We start from the raw sequence: 20,285 nt of genomic DNA, 5'->3' as shown, positions 1-20,285 counted from the left end.
CGTGGAATCTGTGGCAATTGGGCTTTTCTCTAGAGGGTGGCGAGTATCCTTTATGGGGGAGTCATGCACCATGGCTGAACTGAGGCAGCCAGCAGCAGGACTGCAGGCAGTGGGTCTGTTGGAGTGACCACAGTAAGCAAGGAAAACCAACTGTTGCCCACGCCCCACTTTAAGCAACTGCATTCATGCAAGGTGAGGCAGGGGGCCTCTTCCATCAGGGATGGGGTCATTTTTCAGGCTTAGGTATTGATGCTCCCCCAATTCCTTAGTCTGGAAGGACTTGGGGGCGGGTTAAGAGTTTCCTTAACCAAACCCACTCTACACATCTCCCTGGGGTACGCCTTCATTCACCTGCCTCCAGAGACTCACCTGGCTGCTCTCAGTTCCTCAGCTTTTCTCACAAGGCACTTGTTACAGGGCTGCTGAGGTGGGGTGGGGTGGGGCTAGGAGGTGGCTCTGATTGTGGTGGCCAATCTACGGGGTCAGGAATCAGGGTGGAGGTGGTCAGGAGCTAGTGGCTGCCATAGTACAGACGCACAGCCAGGCCAATGAGCAGCGTGGCCAGGAAGAAGGCAGCTGTGAGCTGCAGCCGCAGCAGGGCTGCTGAGAGCACGGCGTTGACCACGAGTGAGCAGGACACCACAAAGAGCCGTGTGATGCTGCTGCCGTGCTTCATGACAGCTGACATGAGCAGTCCATTCAGTGCCTGGCTCAGCACCACGAGTGCCGCCCATCCTGAGAAACCTTCCAGGAGGCCTGGGCCGGGGCCACCACTTGCATGCAGACCCAAGTTCAGGAGCACACCAAAAGTGTAGAGGAAGAGGTTCTGAAGTGCCAGGGGCAGACGCTGTCGCTTCAGGAGCAGCTCTGTGTACACGGACGACAAGCCTGAGATGAGGCAGTACAGGAGGAGGAGCAGCAGTCCTAGTGGAGTGATATGCAGGGGCATGGGGTTGGCTGCAGCTGCTTGAGGGGGCCCAGGAAGGGTGTTCCCAGGGTCCTGGAGGCCACCAGCTGCATAGCAGGCCCCCGCTGCCATCAGCAGCAGCAGTGCTAAGCCCTGGCGTGCAGAGAGGCGGTGCCGGAGGCAGAGGCAGTAGAACAGGGCCGTGCTTCCAATCTTGAGATTGCTCAGCACCTGGTAGGTGCTGGGGTCCATGTAACGTTGAAGATAGATCACCAGGTTGTTGTTAGCGCCATAGAGCAGGGCTGACAATGCGAAGGGGGCAGCCTGGCGCCAGGGTGGGGCCCCCCGGGGCCATGACTGCCAGCCCATCAGGAGGGAGAAGGCGCATAACAGCAGCTTGGTCAGCTCAGTCAACAACACAGCCGAGGAGGGTCGGAAGGGCACTTGGCCATCTACATGGCACAGTGCCAGCAACGGGGCATGGGCGCCATACATGGCTGTGGAAAGGAGTAGCATCAGGGTCCAGCGGGCCTGCCTGGGACGGCCCAGGCCTGGCGCACCCCCATCCTCTACACTCATGCCCACACCAGACCCTGGGTGGCCTGAGTAGCTAGCAAGGGGCAGCAAAGATTGTGACACTTTTGGGGGAAATCAAGTTATGGAGCCGGCTCCCAGGAGGGAGGAGCTGTGGTACATCATCAGAAAGAACACTGAAGATCACAGTCAGGGCTGGAAAGGGGCTGGGGACCCGAGAAGACACTGTCTTGGGGCCAGTCCCATGGAATTAGGGAGGGAAGGAGTCCAGGGTGCTGGCCGACGAGCCACTGTCCACCCTCTGCAGGAAGGAAGCAAGGACGAAGGTGGCAGGAATGTTGGAGACAGCAAATGGGTGACAGCTGGGGAAGCCAAAAACGGTGTCTGTTGTCGAAAGGCCTCCACCTGCAGGCCCCAGCTGCTCATCCTGCCTCCCCCATGGCATCCAGAGCTAGTCCGGCCCCTTGCGCAGTGACCGCAGATAGTCCCTCAATGTCTTCTCCACATTGGGCACAGCATAGGCCTGAGCTGCGTAGATGCCCGTGCACGTGCCCACAGCAAAACCCAATACTGCTGATGCCCTCAGTTTGGCCACCACATAACCAGCCAGGAAGCCCTTGAGGAATGGGGAGGACAAGAGCGAGCCATCCTGTGGAGGAAGATCAGGAGCAAACTCAGCAGGCTCTTTCTCTAACCAGGAGCTACTCAAGCTGGGCTTAGAGCATCCCCCCACCTGCTCCTCCTTATTCTGGAGAGCAGTAGTATTCTCTCCAAAGATTTTCTCAAGGTTCTGGAGGCAGAAAAAGAACCTAGGATTCCTGATCACACAATCTCAGAACCCTGGGGTTAGAAAGCTCCAAACATAGAACCCTACTTCCACAAAGCCACAGAGATGTCTCTGGGAAACCTGACCCCTGCCTGCTTCTCCAGCCTCATTTCCTAGCATACTCTCCCATTACTGCAGTCAAACTGAACTCCTTCCACCCCCAATATTCATCATGCTACTTCCCACAAGGGCTTTGCATATGTTGTTCCATCTGCCTGGATGTTCCCACCTCCCCTCTTCACCTAGTTAATCCCTACTTAAGATCCTAGTTCAAGTGTCATTTTGTCTGGGAAACTTTCCTTGAGGTCACAGAGAACAGGCCCTCAATAACCATTTCCTGAATAAATCTTGACCACCCATTTCATTCAGCTTATTGGGCAATGAAGCCTAAGAGGGGTGAGGGGCAGGTGCAACTTTACCTGGCCCACACCACTGTTGACTTCGTCTTCTACACGCTGCTGCAGGTGCTCCAGCTGGTTCTTGAGAAACGCCAGGTCCTTAAGCTTGGGCAGAGAATCCTAGGGCAAGGGAGGCTGGCTTCAACAGACTGACTCCACCCCATCCCCTGCTCAAATCTATCAGAGGCTGGGGGTTGGGGCTGGGGTGAGCCTGAGAAACCTCTTCCTATAATACTTTCCTGAGATGGCAGTGGTAAAGGAAGAAAGGCATTGAAACAGACAGAATTCACATGGGGGCCAGGGAGGGGATGACGGGTGGGATGTGCACCAGTAACTTACAACAACCCTTATAGGACTTTTATCTAGTAAGCAGTGTGTAGGGAAGTCAGGAGGCACACACAGCTAAGGGATCTTCAATAAGATCTATCAGGGAAGCACTCGACTACAAGCTACCTGGAAGTGGAGACCAGTCTGTCGTGTCTACTGAATCCCACGGTCTAATTCAGGGACTGGCAAGTAATGAGTAAATGTGTGAGTGGTGCTGAACTTCCAGACCAACGGTGAGTAATGGCCTGAGGCAGTTCTCTGGACAATTGCGGGGGGGGGTGTTTCTGCATCGGCTTCTTCCCCTAAGGTCACCCCAAACTGAATGTGAAACTGTATGCACGCGAGGGGAGTCAGGGGTACGGGGAATGGCGGCTGTCTAGGAGTGTGGGTAAATGAACTGAGTGATTTTGATCGCTTAGGGATGAAATTCAGTGTGTGCGCAAGGAAGTGTTTGAATGAGGGTGTGGCAGTGTAGACTGGAAACACCGTGTCTCTGGGAAAAGAAATTTCGGGGGCTAGGGAATGGAGCAGAGTGAGGAGTGTGTCAGAGTGAAAGGGTCTGAACGTGTGCGAGGAACTATGGATCGTGATGGTCACCGGGAGGGCAAGACTGGGGGAGTCCCCGGCTTCGCCTGCCTAGCGTAGCGCTCCACCGCTCTGTTCCCCTTGTGGAGGTACTTACTACTGGCACGTACCCAGTGGTAGCACCCAGCCGACAGGCGCAAAAGTTCGCCTCCCAAAGGAAACAAGGGGCACCCCCATCCATGAGCCGCTCCAGTGTCGTGTCTCCTCAGGACTAAAAACATGTGAACACCACCCTGACTGCAGATCACCCCCACGGTCACTCACCTTGTCATCCGCCATTTTCCTCGCCGAACTTGTTGCGCACGCGCAGCCCCGCCTCCCTCATGCCAATTACTACAGCCATCATTACTACGGGCGGAGACACTTCCGGAGCATTTTTGTACAGGGTGGCGGCGTTTTAGTTGCAGCGGTGCCCAGGCGGTCTCTTGCCCGCAGATACCCCCACGTGACCCCTCCCGGCGAGTCCGAGGCTGCGTGTGCGCGCGCGCATACGACCTGGGCGCGATGACCTCATTCGTGCGCGTCTGCGCGCGCACGTTCGCCTGGCGGGTCATTCGCCTGGCTGGTCATCCGCCGCTTGATGAGCTCATACTTGCGCGGTAGTGTCAGTGGTTTGCTGCGGGCGTTGCTCCTCCCCGCGACCCACGCACGGACTCGCGCGCCCACTCAGAGATCCAGACGCCTGTTTACACGCGCCACCCCTGGGAGGGCGGTGCTGCTTAGGCCCGTCCTTTTTCAACTCCGGGACTCGGCCGCTGCCCCGCTTCGTATTTGTGCGGCGCCTGCTGGCCCGGCTGACTCCGGCGCAGAGAGGCTGGGCTTGTAGGCGCAGCAGCTCCGCAGGTCGAGCTGGACTGAGAGTGCAGGCCGGCGGAGGCCGGCGGGGACACGGCTGGGGCTATGCTGGGCAAGGATTACATGCTGGCCATCATTCTGGTCAACTGCGATGGTGTGCACGCAGGGGCCCGAAGGGAGGACTGGGAGCTGAAAGGGAATGAGGGAGCGCGAAAGGCTACCCCGAGGCTCAAAGACAGGGATGGGGGGAAGTCTCTGGGTGCGAACCAGGGCACAAATAAACCCTGATCTTTGCGCTGCAATATGGGAGCGTGACCGTCAGCTTGGACCTCTAGCATAAGGGTTGACAGGGAGTTATTCTGAACCTACAAATATGCCTTCCCTCTCCAATCCCGTGTACCCCCTTCCTATTCTGTGTTCCTGTAGATGACTTGTGGGGGGACCAGAGTCTGGAGGGGGAGCCGGGCCTGCCCCCTGGCTGGAGGAAGATCCACGACGCTGCAGGTACTTACTATTGGCACGTACCCAGCGGTAGCACCCAGTGGCAGCGCCCAACCTGGGAGCCAGGAGATGCAGAGGACCCAGGCACGGTAGGTGGAGTGTGAGGATGGGGCCTGAGCCCATGTGTGGACCTAGGCCTGCTGCTACACTGACCTAGCCCCCTCTCTACAGAGGACAGAAGGGATTTGGGGACTTCGGCCCCCCAAAGGGAGATCCTTCTCCAGCCTGGAGAGCTCACTGGATCGGAGGTAACAGGAATAGACCAAGAAAAATGAAAGGCTTGGGGTTCCATGGCACTCAAAGATGCAGCTGGACCTACAGTCTGCTCTCCAGCCCAGGTTCTGGACTCCGTCCTTTATTCTTGGCTCTGTCCCATCTGCTTGACTCTCAGCATTTTGAGTTTTGTTCCTTGTTTCAAACTCTGCCTTTTGCCACGTTATTTTCCATATTCTGGGTCCTGACATCATGTTCCAGACATTGGCCACTATCCTGGGCTCTGTCCATGGAGATTCCCGTCCTGTGTTCTAGGGTCTCTTGTCCCGATTTGGGGCTGTGGTTCACATTTTCGACCCCGCTCCATGTTTGCAACTTTTATTATATGTCCTGTCTTCTCAAATTCTAAGTCATACTCTTTATGTCACATTTATTTAATATGTTCTGTTCCCTGTCCTGCTCTGGTTTTATATTTGGGACACTATATTCTGGGTCTTATCCCACATCTTGTGCCCATTAAATAGTCCGGGCTTCACCAATGTCCCTTCTGTAGGAAGTGTGGTCCCCTTACCAGCTCTGCTCTGTTCCAGTAACTCTTTGTCCTGGTATGGTGAGGAATCCTACATCCAGAACATGGAGCCAGGGGCTAAGGTAGTGGAGCATCTCTACCCTCTCACTCAGCATTGGGGAGGGTCCAAGGGTAAGGTCAGGGGTGGGATTGGGCTGAGCAGAGATGATCAAGGGTGAAGGGAGGGGGTATCAAAGGGTTTATGTGTGTGGAGCCTGTGGCATCTCCCACCCTACTCCACCTCTACTCACTCAGGACCGTCCTGTCCTTTCTCCCAACCCATCAGTGCTTTGCAGTCCGCTCTCTGGGCTGGGTAGAGGTACCCGAAGAGGACCTGGTACCAGGGAAGAGCAGCATTGCAGTAAATAACTGCATTCAGCAGCTGGCCCAGACCCGCAGCCGGAGCCAACCCTCAGATGGTGCCTGGGGCGAGGTGAGCTGGCCAGCCCTTCAAGGGGTTCAGCCCAGGTTGAAAGTGGAGGTAGTTGTCCTTGAATTGTCTATTTCCCATGGCAACCACCTTCCTCTGAGCTCAGGGCTGCCCTCTGTCCTTGGCAGGGCCAAAACATGCTGATGATCCTGAAGAAGGATGCCATGAGCCTGGTGAATCCCCTGGACCATAGTCTGATCCACTGCCAGCCTCTGGTGCACATCCGTGTATGGGGTGTGGGCAGCTCCAAGGGCCGGTGAGGACCTCTACATCCCCCCAAGTGGAAGTTGCTCCTTCTTCCCCCTGCAAGCTGTGCTCCCCACTGATGCTGATCCCCTGTACTTGAACCCCTGAACACAGATCCTCTGACATGGACCCAAGCTCTGCCTCCCCTGCCTGGTCCAGCCTTGCTTGGGGAGGGTGGGCCCAGCTCAGCAGGGACGGATGGGGGAGAGCCTGAGAGGCTGGGCTGATTCTCTCCTGTGCTCCCACATGCTTCCGGAACAGTGACAGGTGAGTGACAGCCAGGTGCCTTCAGTCCCGGCCCTGACCTCCCTGTCTGTCCCTGCCACATCCCTTGCATGACTCTGTAGCCTCCTGCAGACACTGCAGGCTCCTGCCCCTACCCAGCCCCTACCCAGCCTCTACCCAGCCCCTACCCCAGCCCCATCTCTGCCCTGCCAGGGACTTCGCTTTTGTGGCGGGTGACAAAGACAGCTGTATGCTCAAGTGCCATGTGTTTCGCTGTGACGTCCCTGCCAAAGCTATTGCCAGTGCCCTCCACGGGCTCTGTGCCCAGGTAAGAGCCAGGAGTGGGGTAGAGAATGTGGGATGGAGCTGAGTCTGACGCTGCCAAGGTGTTTGGGGCAGGGTGGCATTGGCTCCCTTACCTCCATTCTTCTCTGCCTGCACCTCAAGCTAGCTGCATTGTTTTTCAGATCTTGTCAGAGCGAGTAAGGGTCAGTGGTGATTCCCCTTGTTCTTCTCTAGATCCCATCTCCCCTGATGACCTGCCACGGCAAGGTATGGGGGGAGAGGGGGAAGTGCTGCATTGCAGCCACAGGCTGTTTTGGTGAAATATGGGGAGGGGGTCCTGGTTATTTAGTACTTCCCTGGAGGTACAGGACTTCTGATGTGTCCTGGTCCCAGGGATCCCAAGCTCTGAATTGGAGGCACATCTGTGGTCTTTCCTCTTCTGCTAGCTCCAGCTCTCAGAAGGGTGGGGAAAGGGGTCATTGAGAGAGCGCTTAGGCCAGCTTGGTATGTATTTTCAGCGGAGCTGCTGGATGCGGTGAGCCAGGCTGCTCAGAAGTACGAGGCACTGTATATGGGGACCCTGCCAGTCACCAAAGCCATGGGTGAGGACTGAGCGGGCTGGAGGGGGTGGCAGGCTGCATAAGGCAAGGGGAAGGTAGGTGAGGTGGGATCTACCACTATTTCTCAGTGTGCTTCCATGGTCCTGTACAGCCTGGGATATACCACCCTTTCCAACCCAGGATTCTAAGCCCAGCCCTGTATTCTCTTCCCATCTCTTTGAATCCCATCAGTGAGAGGGGCCTAGACACTCCCTGCAGATCCCTCCTTCTTTATGTCTGGGAGATACCATGATGTGTATATACCCCATAGGCATGGATGTGCTGAACGAGGCCATTGGTATCCTCACCACCCGGGGAGACCGGGATGCCTGGGTCCCTGCCATGCTCAGTGTGTCTGACTCTCTCATGACTGCACATCCCATTCAGGTACCAGGAGGTGAAGTTGGGGGCTGTCGAGGGGTGGGCAGAGATGCTGGGGGTCATTGCGTGCTGTTGGAGGAGGGCAGTGGGTCCAGCCAGTGCCTGGCCCTCTGTTGACTAGGCCTGGTGTGGGCAGGCAGAGGCCGGTGCGGAGGAGGAGCCACTGTGGCAGTGCCCTGTGCGCCTCGTGACCTTTATCGGTGTTGGCCGCGACCCACACACCTTTGGCCTCATTGCTGACCTGGGCCGTCAGAGCTTCCAGTGTGCGGCTTTCTGGTGCCAGCCCCATGCAGGGGGACTCTCTGAAGCTGTGCAGGCTGCTTGCATGGTGAGTTGGGGTGGGAATGGTGGGTGGGGTTGCCCTGCAATTTGCTTTGTGCTGGTGACTGGGGCTCAGGATTGGCAACCTCTCCAGAAATCACAAACCAGTGAGCCCAGGGCTGAGTATAGTTCACTGGCATTTTATTTGGCCCTCGTGCTGTTTTCAATAAGCCTTAATGAGTTGCCTATTTAAAAGCCAGGACATTTCACACAATTGTTATTCCTGTTTTTCTTAAAATATCAGAATCTCTGACACTGGGTCCACATGCATAAATTTCAACATTCAGCTGGAATTATGTAGGGGCTGTGCCCTGTAGGGCGGACATTGTCTTTCCTTTTTGTCTCATTTAGGTTATTTCCTGATATCTGTGGGCATTTGAGTATTGGACCCTCGCACTCTTCATTATTCATTCAACAAATATGAATATCCGCAGGGTACCAGGCACTGGACATGACCCTGGGAATTCAGTGGTTTAAGGGCACAGCCTTAGGTTAGAGCAGAGACAGACCAGAAGGAAGTGGTACACCACAGGATGATGGAGGAGATGGCCCCTTCAGGGGTTCGAGAAGGCTACTGAAAGAGGTGATAGAAACAGATTGGAAGAAGAGGTTAGAAAGGAGAGGTTAGTGAGGTGAAGAGAGTAGGTCAGAAGGTGTGCCAAGTACAGGAAACCCCAGCTGTGAAGGTAAGAGAGGTGTTAGTGGATTAGAGTATCTGAAAGAATCTGGAGTGCAAGGTGGGGAGGGAGTGAGAGATGGCAGAAACCAGGTCATGGAAGAACTTATAGGTCAGGGTGATGAGTTGATTTTATCCCGAGGCACACTGAGCCATTGAAAGGTTTTGAGCAGGACAGTGAAGTCAGGTTTATGGATCAGGAAGACCACTTAAGCTATAGTATAGGTAAAAGATTTGGGAGACATAAGTAGGAATACCATTTAGAACCCTGTTGAGTTCAAATGAGAGGAAATTGGGTCAGTTGCATAGGGAGAGGGGCTTGGGTTGTAGACCCTTCCTTTTACTAGGGAATCCACTATGCCAGGGGCCAGTCCACTCCAATGAGAGACGGAGGCGAGTCAACATAGCGGTAGGTGTGGTTTCAGAGCAAAAGTTCTGCACTCAGAATTAGGTTTGAATTCCAGTTCTACCATTTTCTGGCTAAGTGACCTTGAGCAAGTCATGTATTCTTTCTAAATTGCAATTTCCTCTTTTGCAAAATGGGGACAATAACACCTGATCTCATTATGTTACATTATACAAAGCATTTAGCACAGTGTCCAGCCCTCCTTAATGCTCAGTAAATGTCGAGTTCTATGTTTTTGTTATTGAGCTACCTGAAAATGCTGTAGGGGCTCCATATGTGGCGGACTACAAGCCTTATATGAGACGGAAGCCTTGGCCTGCAGGAGCTTTCAGGGAGTCCAGGGGCAGAGAGGAGCTGGACTCTCACGTTCCCCTTCTCCCTAGGTTCAGTACCAGAAGTGTCTTGTGGCCTCTGCAGCTCGAGGCAAGGCATGGGGTGCCCAGGCCCGTGCCCGCCTGCGGCTCAAGCGGACCAGCTCCGTGGACTCCCCTGGAGGTCCCCTGCCTCTCCCCTTGCTGAAAGGAGGGGTTGGGGGTGCAGGGGCAGCCCCTCGAAAGCGGAGCATCTTCTCTTTTCTTGATGCCTTCCGGCTGAAACCCTCTCTGCTCCACATGCCCTAAATTGACCTGGGAGGACTGGAGGAGGCTTTGGGTCCATGCCCAGCTCTGTACCCCTTCATTCTCCAGGGGCCTGCAACCTCTCACCGCCTCCCCTCCCCCTTCTCTGCCTGCCCCTCTGACCTTGTGCACTCTCTATTTATTGCCCAATTTATTAATTGTTTATATGGATGACTGAGAGGCCCTACACCACAACCTAGGCCCCTGGCTGTCTTTCCCCTGGATCTCTCCTGTATTCCTTGCCCCTGTCCAGCCCTGGACAGTTGGCTCTACCTCAGCAACACTTTATAGCAAAATCAATACAAATAAAAATCCCTCAGTGACCTCACTGGATGTGAGTATATTGGGCCTGGGACAGGGTTGGGGGATTAACAACCTGTATGAAGTGAGTGTGTCAGTGCTTGGTGTTGGTGGCTGCCTGATGGAAGTCTGACTTCATTCAACAAATACATTTTCTAAGGTTTTCTCTGTGCCAGGTACTAGCTAGGCACTGGGGATGTAATTAAAATAGGGTTTTCACCTGTCTGAAAGGGATACATACAAGGTCAAATAAACAGGATAGAAGATAATATGTAGTACTAGTAAATCTCAAGAGGGGTGGGAGCTCAGATGAGACATAACCTGACGTGAAGCAGTGCTAGGCTTCCTGAAGAGCTGACATCTGAGTACTGAAGGAATTCTGTACCAGTTATCAAGCCTGGCGAGTATAAATGCGCCGGGCAATGGTCAGAGGAGAGGTCCTAGAGGCCCCCCTGGCTAGATCACAAAGGAGCATATGTAGGGCAGGAGCGGCTGGTGGTTTCAAGTTGCTCCTGAGAGCAACTGAAAAGTGGAAAGAGTGGGCAGAGGGGACTAGGGCTCCTAGAGCGCCGCGTCCTGGAAGACAGCCCCATTGGTGCCTTGTGATCAGGGTCCTGATGCATTTTTAGCTGGAGATTTCGAATACCTTAGGGAGCGGGTGCAGGGTCCCGGCTTCGGCTCTCGGCGTTTCTGGACCTTCCAAACAGGAGGGATCCGAGTAACCAGCCGGGGCAGGGCGCCCCCAACCAGCTACGGTATGCGGCCGCCCCGGAAGTGACGCGCTGCCTCGCTGGCTGTGCGGAAGTGGAGATGGCGGAGCTGTATGTGAAGCCGGGTGAGCGCGGTAGCGCTCTACGGGCGCTGGGTTCTCCACCCTGCCCGGGCTGGGGGCGGTGACCAGGCGGAGTCAGGACCCTCCATCTACCCCGGGCTCCCTTCACACATACCCTCCCCTCTGCAGGCAACAAGGAGCGCGGCTGGAACGACCCGCCGCAGTTTTCCTACGGGCTGCAGACCCAGGCCGGCGGACCCAAGCGCACTCCGCTCACCAAGAGGGTCGCCGCACTCCCGGATGGAGCCCCCAGAGGTGCGTGGGGCCCCTGGGTACGGAGAGCGGCCGAGGATGGGCCGTGCCAGGATTAGCTTGTCCCGAGGGCCCTTTGCGCCCCTGAGAGGTTGGAGTCCCAGAAAGGGCCTCAGAACAGGCCCTTTCGAAGCTCTTCTGCCCACGTCAATAAATGGTACTTTGGTTTCAAAAGAACCTCTCTATGCATTTATCCAAAGTGATCTCATCCAGACCTATGGTTTTAATGTAGTTTTTACAAATTATTTTCAAATTTTATTTCCAACCTGGATTTGTACCCATAACACCATAGTGGTATATCCATTTGTTCTACACTGTCAGTTGGCTATATAATAAACATCTCATACTTAACGGTGTTATCCATTCACTCATTCATTATCATCTACTCAGCACCAACTATGAGCCAGGCAGTGTTTGAGGGCGAAGTAGACAGCAGTGAATAAGACAAAAAGGTTTTTGCTTTCATGGAGTCCACACTCTAGCTTTGGAGATAGACAAATGAAATAGTGGTGAGGGCTCTGCGGAGAAATAAAACGTGATGTGGGAGTGACCAAGTACCTATGTCAGCCCGACAATTTGGACATTTAAGCTGAAATCCAAATGATGATTAAAAGCTGTCTACACAGAGATCAGGTGCTAGAACGTCCCAGGCATTGGAAATAGTACAAAGGCCCTGTGAACAAGTTGGGCAAATTCAGAGACTGAAGGAATACCTGGTGGCTAGAGCACAGTGGGCTAGGGATAGAGAGTAGTAGGCAGGGGCCAGATCATACTGGGTTTTGTTTCAATCTATGGAAAGTTGGAAGCCACTGAAAAGTTTAAAATAGAGGGCTGTCTTTGCCCTTGAGCATTTCCCATGCCAATAGGTGGGGCTGTGACCCTGAGAAAGAGGCTGATTCAGCTCTTTTAGCACCCCTCTATTCTCCACATGGTAGCACTGCAGAGGAATGATACAAGCTAGTTTCTTAACCTTGACACTATTGACAGTTTGGGCCAGATAATTCTGTCATGAGGGACTGTCCTGCACACTAGGATATTTGCAGCATCCCTGGCCTCTACCCACTAGATGCCAGTAGCACCCATCCAGTTGGAATAGCTAAAGGTGTCTTCAGACATTTGCCCTGGAGGCAAAATATTCCCAGATTGAGAAATACTGATTTACATTTAAAAAAATATCACTATCTGGTGTGTGGAAGATTTTAGGGGAATTAGTGGAAAGTCAAATTCAGAGGCTTTTATGGTAACACAGGCAAGATTTAATGATGATTTGGACAAGGATGGGAATATTAGAGGTGGTAGGAATTGATGAATATGGTAATGCTGCTAGGAGATCAAGAAAGATAAAAGTTTTGACATACATAGCAATTGCTGATGACCCTAAAAGCAGTCTGTGGAGTGATGAGAGCACAAACTCAGCTGGAATGGGTTCAGGAAAGAATGTGAAAAGATGGAGAGAAGTAACTACATACATAGACAGCTCATTTAAGAAATTCTGCTGTGAAGCAGATGAGAAATGGGGGAGGGGGGGTTACCTGAAGTGGGAATGTGAGGAAAGGGAGGGGTTTTGTTTTTAAGATAGTATTCACTAGATCGAGTGTGTTGCAGATGGGATGGTTAAGTTGTGAGAACTGATGGCAGGAGAAAAGGGATAATTGCAGGACGAAAGCCTAGAGAAGGCAAGAGGCTGGGGTGCAGAGTTCAGCTGGAGAGTTGGCCTGATAGCAGGAACCTTTCATCTATTAGAGGAGGAAGAAAGTGGCCACTGATGCGGGTGGGTTAGTATAACTGGTAGTGAGAAGATAAGACTTACTGTTTAATGACTTCTACTTTCTCAGTGAAATATGAGGCAGGGTTAGAAGTAGAGACAGCAGGGAAAGGAAAAGAAGGTAGAAAGTTTAGAGGAAATAAGATGTGTCAATAGTTGTTCTGAAGAGTGGAAAAACAAGGCAAAGGGTTGGATTTCCAGGCAGTGTTGGATACCTTTTAAAATCTGTAGCCATGAATTTACTCCTCAGCATGGTTCTATTTTTCTCCCCAACAAGTGCAGGCAAGCTGGGTTTACCAGGAAAGTGGGACAGTGGGAGGGGATAAGTGAGGTAAGTGTTTATAAGGGAGTGATTTTAATGCACGGTGAAATCCGAGGAGCTAGCTGGAAGGGTAGGAGTGGAGGGCATATTTGGAGATGGTACAGTGTTGAGAACATGACAGAGGGGAATGAGAGGCTGAAAAAATGGGTGGAAAATGGTCATTGGAAGTGAGGAGGTCAGGAAACCAAGAGGCCAAATTATTAGATGAATTAATTATCCATAGTGATGCCTAAGAGTAAATTCTTGACCTTTTCCCTCCAGCCTTCTTTTCCTGTAGTGGTTCCACCATCCCATTACTAAAGTTAGAAACCAAGAGTCATCCTCGACTCCTCTCCCTCACCCCCAATCCACCAATCCTGTTGCTACCTCCTCCTAAATCTCAGACCACTTGATTTTCCCCTCATCTAGTCTTTCACTCAAATCCATGCCAGCACCCTCTTTCCAGGGCTACTCCGTTAACCTCCCATCTGATGTCCCTGCCTCCATTCTTAGCCTCTCTTTGTCAGTTTTTCACATAGCATACAGAGTCAACATCGTGACTTTTCCTGCCTCTTGGGCACTGCCCTTACCTAGACCTAGTACACGGTTCCTTCAGTTCTTCGTGGCTTCACCTATCAGTTCTTAACTTTGTGAGCACTTTTTGTTACACCCTAGTCTAGCAGCTGCACCTATAATCATCATTACAACCCTGAAAAGTAAGTGCTTATTACCATAATATCCCCATTTTACAGAAGAGGAACCCATGCTCAGAGGTTAAAAGTAACTTGCCAAACGTCACATAGTGGGTGGGCTGGGATAAACTTAGATGTCACCTCAGAAGGCGTTCCTTGAACAGTCCAGGTACCCTGTATTCCTCTTTATCACTTCATTTTATCTCTTTGTAGCATGCAACATAATTGGTAATTTTCTTGTCCCCCCACCCCCACCACCCCTGAATTTAAGCTCTCTGGTCAGAAACCTGATCTGTCTGGTTTACTCTATCTCTGGTGCCTTGCACATTGGCACACAGTAGAGTCTTCATGAATGTCCTTTTCTGAATGACTGAGTTGTCTTACTGAGTAGCCCTCCTTAGAACGCATGAAGTTAAGAGTTGAGTTTCTTACCTATTTCAGCTATGTTTGCTTGATCCTGCTTTACCTTTTCAGTCCCCACCTCAGAGACTTCTCCTGGGGCCCCCACAATGGGGCCTCCACCTCCTTCAAGTAAGGCTTCCAGGCCTCCACCTGTGGGGAGTTGTCCTGCCTCCAGTGTGGAGCCAACCAAGTTGCCAGTTACTGAGTGTGAGACTCTGCTGGAAAACGTGCTGAGACCTTTGGAACAGGCATTGGAGGATTGCCGTGGCCACACAAAGGCAAGCCCGGGCACAGCAGTGGGGTGATGGGAAGGGTTCCTATCAACAGCCAGATGCCTGTATGGCTCCCAAAGGTAGACCCTCTGACCCTGATTGACGGGCCTTTTTGGAATCTAAGGACTTCCCGGAAAAATGAGCACAGGATTTGAGGAGAATTCAAGGAATTTCTGCAGACCAGTCAGTAGGAGGCTTACTTCAACTCCTATAAGTGATGGTAACAGCCTGATTTTCATACCTCTAGGCCATCTAGAGCAGACTCTGCTGATTTTGTGCTCAAGGAGAGAGAGGGAAGCCCCCTCTTCCTATTGTGTTTCTTAAGTTCTCTGGAGGCAAGGGAACTGAGGAATCTTAAAGGAAAGTAGTATAGTAATTTTCACCTCTTTGGTCATTAGTTTCCTTATTTGTAAAGTAGCACTATAGAGTGAGTTTCTGGGGGTCTGAGAAACTCTGGAAATTAAAAACTTCTAGCCTTACATGCATTTTTCTTGGGAAGAGATCCATAGGTTTCATCAGATTCTCAGTGGAGCCTCGAACCTTTGGGTGAAGAACTAGAACTCTTAAGTGTAAAGTTCCTGGGCCAGAGAAAGCAGGTTTCCCCTGCCCTTGCTGGGCTGATAGCACTGACTTGGAGGGACTTTCTCTCTCTCAGAAGCAAGTATGTGATGACATCAGCCGACGCCTGGTTCTGCTGCAGGAACAGTGGGCTGGAGGGAAGCTGTCAACACCTGTAAAGAAGAGGATGGCTCTGCTGGTGCTAGGTATGGGTGGGTCCCTTGTTATAACTAAGTCCCTCATGCTGGCATGGCTGGCTGAGCTGGAATCGGTGCTGAGATTTTGACTGGTTGGGAGGAGAGGACTGGGAGCTATGTGTTTTGCCCCGGACTGCTTTCTCAGTCTCTCTCTCCTCAGAGCTTTCAAGCCACCAGTGGGACGCAGCGGATGACATCCACCGCTCGCTCATGGTTGACCACGTGACTGAAGTCAGTCAGTGGATGGTGGGAGTTAAAAGATTAATTGCAGAAAAGAAGAGTCTGTCTTCAGAGGAGGCCAATGAAGAGACATGTACAGCCACAGCTGAGGAGAATCAGACTGTACCAGACGTCCAACAGGCTCCATAACCCTGTGGGGTCCCAGACTCACCTCACACCATCTGCTATGCCTTGGCATGGGAGGCCTTCTTTCACTTCGCTCCCTCTTACCACTTTGGAAACTCTGCCCTGTTGGGGTCCCTGGCCTGACTCACCTCTAGAGGAAGAGGTCCCACCTGGGTCACAAGGTCGTCACTTGTTATCTATAACATGCATTTCAATAAAAATATCTCATTGGTGGGCCCTGGGTAGGTGAGGCCTCCCTATGCATACTGATTCCTTCTGGTGTCCTTGACTGCCCTGCTCTCTTTGTACCCTAAAAACCTTTGTTTTTCCTCCATTCATCATGAATGGCCTTGCTAGGAATGACCAGATGACTGCCTGCCACGTTCCTCTAAATTAGACCTAAATGCACATCCCTTGCTGGGCTGAGTAGCCCTATCTTTGGATGATTTCATTTCAGCATGAGAACAGAGGTTCAAATAGCATGGGGAGAATTTTCCATCAAGAAAAAGAGTCAGCTCTATTTGCACTTTATCACCCTTGAGGTATGCAAGTGCTATGGAGATTAGAATCAGAGATTAGAACACAGCTGTATAAATTGAAGGAGAAAAAGACCAGACTGTTGAGATATGGGATCGTGACCTTTTTTTTTCCTTTGTGGGGGGCATGATTATGACTCCGACTTACTAAATAAGCTGCTGCCTCATTCTGGCCCTCAATTTGGGCTTTAAGGTCTCTTCCAACCCTTTGAGGACAACAGAGCCAGGTGGAAAGGGCCTGTGAGAAGGGCTGGTACTGGTTTTCAGTGTTGGAATAAGGGGACTGGTACTTATAGGTGGGAGGCAAAAAAGGCATGGGAAGAGATTGGAGGGAGAAGGCTAAGAGGCTGGGACAGTGCCTCTTTTATCCTGCTTTAGGATAGGGATTATTGGAGGGGCCTGATTCCAGGAAGGCTGCTTCCTGGAAAAGCTGGAACAGGCTACTGCTGTTTATGGTTTGGTGGCTCCTGTAGCCTGCCTCCACAGCCAGCCACTGGCTCTAATTTGTACTGGAAGTGGGACCAACCAGAGCTGGGAAGGGACCTGTGACCTCTGGTCCTAACCAGGTCTGCTGGGGTCCTTAGCTGTGTGGCTGAGATGGAAAGATCAGCATTGAGAACACTGGAGCCAAGGCATTTCTTTGAATGTTTACTAAGCAGTCAGAAAGTGACCCACTCCACCCCCCAGGCCCTGCCTCAGCCTCTGAGCATAAAGGGCTGGAGGTTGAGAGGAGTGCCTACAGACCAGAGAAAGTAGAGCTAAGGGCTTGGCAAATTGCCCACTCCTATCCCTGGTCTAGCTGCCTCAGAGCTAAGGGAGGCCCAGAACCAAGTCACTCCTTCCAGATTAGACGAGGCCAGCTGGCCTTTGGATACCCCGGCAGAGGTGGTGGCAGCAGCGGCATGAGGGATTCCTCTAACTCCACACACGGGTCATCTGCACTGGATTAGATGTCCATTTCAAATTGTGCGTCATCTGGAGAGAGAAAAGGCAGGAGGACTGGTTGCTGGGCTGAGGGTCAGCCTCAGTGTAGAAACCCTCTGGAATTGAGCCCCCACTCTACTTATCCAGGGCATTTAGACTCAAAGACATTTCTTAATTTTGGGTCCTGCTTTCCTTACCAGGTGTCTCTTCCTCTGTCTCCTTCTGCTCCTTCAGCTCCTCCAGCTTGGAGGGGGGGGCTGTTGGAGGGGTTGTGACCCCGGGAATCTGAGGGAGGCAGCAGGGGGGTGTCCGGGCAATGGGTGAGTTCTTGCACTCCAGCAGGAACTTTCGGTCGTAGATGATCCTGGTGCCTGTCAAGGGTAGGGGCTAAGTAAGTGGCAGGAGCTTGGGTAAAGAGCTATCTGGGGCCCCAGATACAGGCTTTTTAGGGTCTTAGGGGTCACATTTCCCTGTTTTAAAGGGCTATTGCTCTGCAGCCAAGCCAGGATCTCGGCTGACTAGCTTTCACAGCACTAAGGTTTCCAGGCCTAACCAAGATGTGGCTAAGCAATGGGGACATCCCAGCTGGTCCACGCAGGAGCTTTTGGTTTAGGGGAGCTTCAAGTCTTGGCTCTAGAAGGAGCACTGAACTTGGAGCTCAGGTACTTCAGGCTGCTCCTCTCCAGCTTTGCGACTTCACTGCTATGGTTCACAAGATCGGGCCTAGACCTCCAGCCTCAGTTGGATCAGGAAGCCAAATAGCAGATGTGAAGGCGGTTCACCCAGTGCTGCCACCAGTGCTCAGATACCCTGCAGGGAGGAGCTGTGTTCCCCATGAAACAGGGACATAATGTTCTTATCCTGACCCCTCCCAAGTCCTATCAGGCTCAGCCCCACCTAAAGGAACTTGGCACAGAGCATGTCCTCAAAGGCCCTGCCCTTGTTCTCGGCCCTCCCCTCGGCCCCAACGTGGCAGAAGGTACCCTAGTCAGGAGCCCAGCAGCTCATGATCCCAGGTTCCTCGCCCAACCAGCCAGCCACAGATACCCAAAGCCCCTGCCCCCAACTGCTCCGCTTGCTCTAGCTGCTTTGCAAGACTTGATGCTCCCGGTTGAGGCCACGGTCAGTTGGAGCCTCAGCTCCTATTCCCAGGCTGTAAAGTTGGCAGAGGCGGGTGAACAAGGTGCCCAGAGCCCAGACCAGTGAGGATTTCGGCCCAGAATCAGCCCGGAAACTAGGCTTCGGTTCTCGCTGCCCCCACCCCAAGCTACAACCTGTAGAGGGGCCTGTGGACGAGTCCAAGGCCCACACCTCCCCACCCGTACCCTAGGACAGCACGCACGCGCTGGCTTGCCCGCTGCCTGTGGACCCCAGCCCGGCCCGCTGACCTCCCGGGGTAGTGGCGTATAGCGTGCCCCCCGGCGTGGTGCTGTAGCAGTCGGGCAGCCGATCTCTGCCCCCGGGAATCGGGCAGCTCGTGGATGTGGACATAGCGAACAGGACGAGTAGGAAGGCAAACGGCTGGGCTGGTACTCAGGACCCGGAGCGCAGCAAAGTCTGAGGCGTACTTGGTCGACCACGTGCGGCCGCAGCAACACCACCAGGACTACGTCACGCCCGGGGCGGGCCACCCGCAGTCACTCAACCCAAAGGTCCCGCCCTATCCGCGAGGGAGCAGGCCCCTGGCTCCGCAAAAGCTGGAAGGAGTCTCGGGCCCGCACGGACCTGGAGTTCCTTTTGGCTCAACGTTGGCCAGCCGGCCTCTTGAGTGCTGCAGCCACTCAGCTTTTTATTATTTATTCACTGTTCACAGATGGGCGCTTGGGGACAACTAAGGTATGGCACATATCACTGCCATGTATTAATTCATGCATTCCTCAACAATTTCGGAGAGTAAATCACTATCATTAGCCACATTTTACAGGTGAGAAAACTAAAGCCCATGGGGGGTTAAGTAACTGGTTCAAAGTCACGTATCTTGTAGGAGGGGGAGCTGGGATTTAGACCTGAGTGTATTTGATTCCAGAGCCTGTGTCCTTTAACACAGCTGTGTACTGCCTCCCATTAATCAATGACAGTACAGGATGGAAAGTGCCTATATGGCCTGGTGCACAGCTAGAAGGGGAAGGGCAGGAAGGGCGGTGGGCTTTCCGGAAGAAGTGATACCTTATTAAAGGATGAATACAGGTTGAGGGGCAGGAGAAGCCTGCTTTTTTATCTCTCTGTCACACCTAACTAACCTCAGGAAACAGGAAGGGAAGGAGGCCGGTGGGGAGGGGCTTGGTCTCTAGACCTGGAAAGGAAGATCCGAGTCTGGCCTTAGAATATTTTTTGATGCAGACACAGTGATGTGAAAGGAGGCAGGAGAGGTGATGAGAGAGTAAGTACTAAGTCTAGTACCTATATACACTAAAAACCTCCACTTGATCTGGTTGTCCTGTTTGGCTTCTTCAAAATCAGTATACCTCCCCCCCCACAATTAAGTATAGACCACCTGACCTCATGCATTTATCAATATCACTTAAGCTTTGGTGTCATCAGATTTCCCCTTAGGTCTGATTTGTTCATTTGTTAATTTATAAGTGAATTTATAATTCACTTGTTATTTTTTAAGTTAGTGCTTCTCAAACTTTAATGTGCACATAAATCACCTGGAGAGCTTGTTAAAATGAAGATTCTGATACAGTAAGTCTGGGGTGGGACCTGAGATTCTAGGTTTTTAATAAGATCCTGGGTGATGTGGATCCTTAGGCCAGCAGGTCCTTAGAAGTGCACTTCAGGGAGCAAGGATATGTATATTTTATGTTCCCAAAACGTTTCTGACCTCTTAAAAAGTGGTGTATGCCTAAATGAAGTATCTTAGCAGGGCAGGAGAATAAGGCTTGGGAAGCAGATTGTGAGGAGACATCTATGACAAGTCAGCTTTTAAGCAAAGTGAGTAAATAGTCTGTTCAGGGTAGTAGGGGATGGGATGGAGGGCAATGAGATTGAAGGTGAAGACTCCATCTAGTGAAATGGAGTGGGCAAAAAGGCAGCACTGTGAGGATGGAGAGGGGGAGAGGGGGAGAG

The 20,285-nt window shown here is 52.4% G+C and overlaps 3 protein-coding genes across 8 annotated transcripts; 1 reads left to right on the top strand and 2 right to left on the bottom strand.

The window, feature by feature from the left end:
- Positions 1-6: 6 nt before the first annotated feature.
- Positions 7-1,809, bottom strand: SLC35A4 (solute carrier family 35 member A4). The gene has a single exon (XM_019662472.1). The coding sequence runs from the start codon at positions 1,484-1,486 to the stop codon at positions 512-514; it is 975 nt and encodes a 324-aa protein (XP_019518017.1). The 5' UTR covers positions 1,487-1,809; the 3' UTR covers positions 7-511.
- A 2,337-nt stretch (positions 1,810-4,146) lies between these two features.
- Positions 4,147-16,026, top strand: APBB3 (amyloid beta precursor protein binding family B member 3). 6 transcript variants are annotated; one of them, XM_019662433.1, is made up of 17 exons: positions 4,358-4,526; positions 4,799-4,962; positions 5,045-5,121; positions 5,677-5,737; positions 5,941-6,087; positions 6,213-6,340; positions 6,592-6,597; positions 6,769-6,883; positions 7,023-7,107; positions 7,359-7,442; positions 7,711-7,826; positions 7,942-8,148; positions 10,792-10,975; positions 11,102-11,227; positions 14,457-14,662; positions 15,312-15,420; positions 15,572-16,026. In XM_019662433.1, exons 1-17 carry the CDS (start codon positions 4,478-4,480, stop codon positions 15,778-15,780), a joined length of 2,073 nt encoding a protein of 690 aa, XP_019517978.1. In that variant the 5' UTR covers positions 4,358-4,477; the 3' UTR covers positions 15,781-16,026. The 6 variants fall into 6 exon arrangements, with proteins under 6 accessions (XP_019517992.1, XP_019517978.1, XP_019517984.1 ...); XM_019662439.1 differs by having other exon boundaries at positions 5,640-5,737; XM_019662427.1 differs by having other exon boundaries at positions 5,045-5,211; positions 5,640-5,737; positions 7,957-8,148.
- Positions 16,027-16,925: 899 nt separating this feature from the next.
- Positions 16,926-20,137, bottom strand: EIF4EBP3 (eukaryotic translation initiation factor 4E binding protein 3). Its single transcript, XM_019662494.1, has 3 exons — positions 18,605-20,137; positions 17,414-17,587; positions 16,926-17,267 (listed from the first exon to the last, which is right to left on the bottom strand). The coding sequence occupies exons 1-3, from the start codon at positions 18,705-18,707 to the stop codon at positions 17,239-17,241; spliced, it is 306 nt and encodes a 101-aa protein (XP_019518039.1). The 5' UTR covers positions 18,708-20,137; the 3' UTR covers positions 16,926-17,238.
- Between the last annotated feature and the right edge of the window lie 148 nt (positions 20,138-20,285).

The sequence above is a fragment of the Hipposideros armiger genome, unplaced genomic scaffold (genome assembly GCF_001890085.2).
Source record: "Hipposideros armiger isolate ML-2016 unplaced genomic scaffold, ASM189008v1 scaffold_11, whole genome shotgun sequence".
In the NCBI taxonomy this organism is placed as follows: Eukaryota; Metazoa; Chordata; class Mammalia; order Chiroptera; family Hipposideridae; genus Hipposideros; species Hipposideros armiger.
This window is presented reverse-complemented; position numbering and strand designations above follow the sequence as displayed.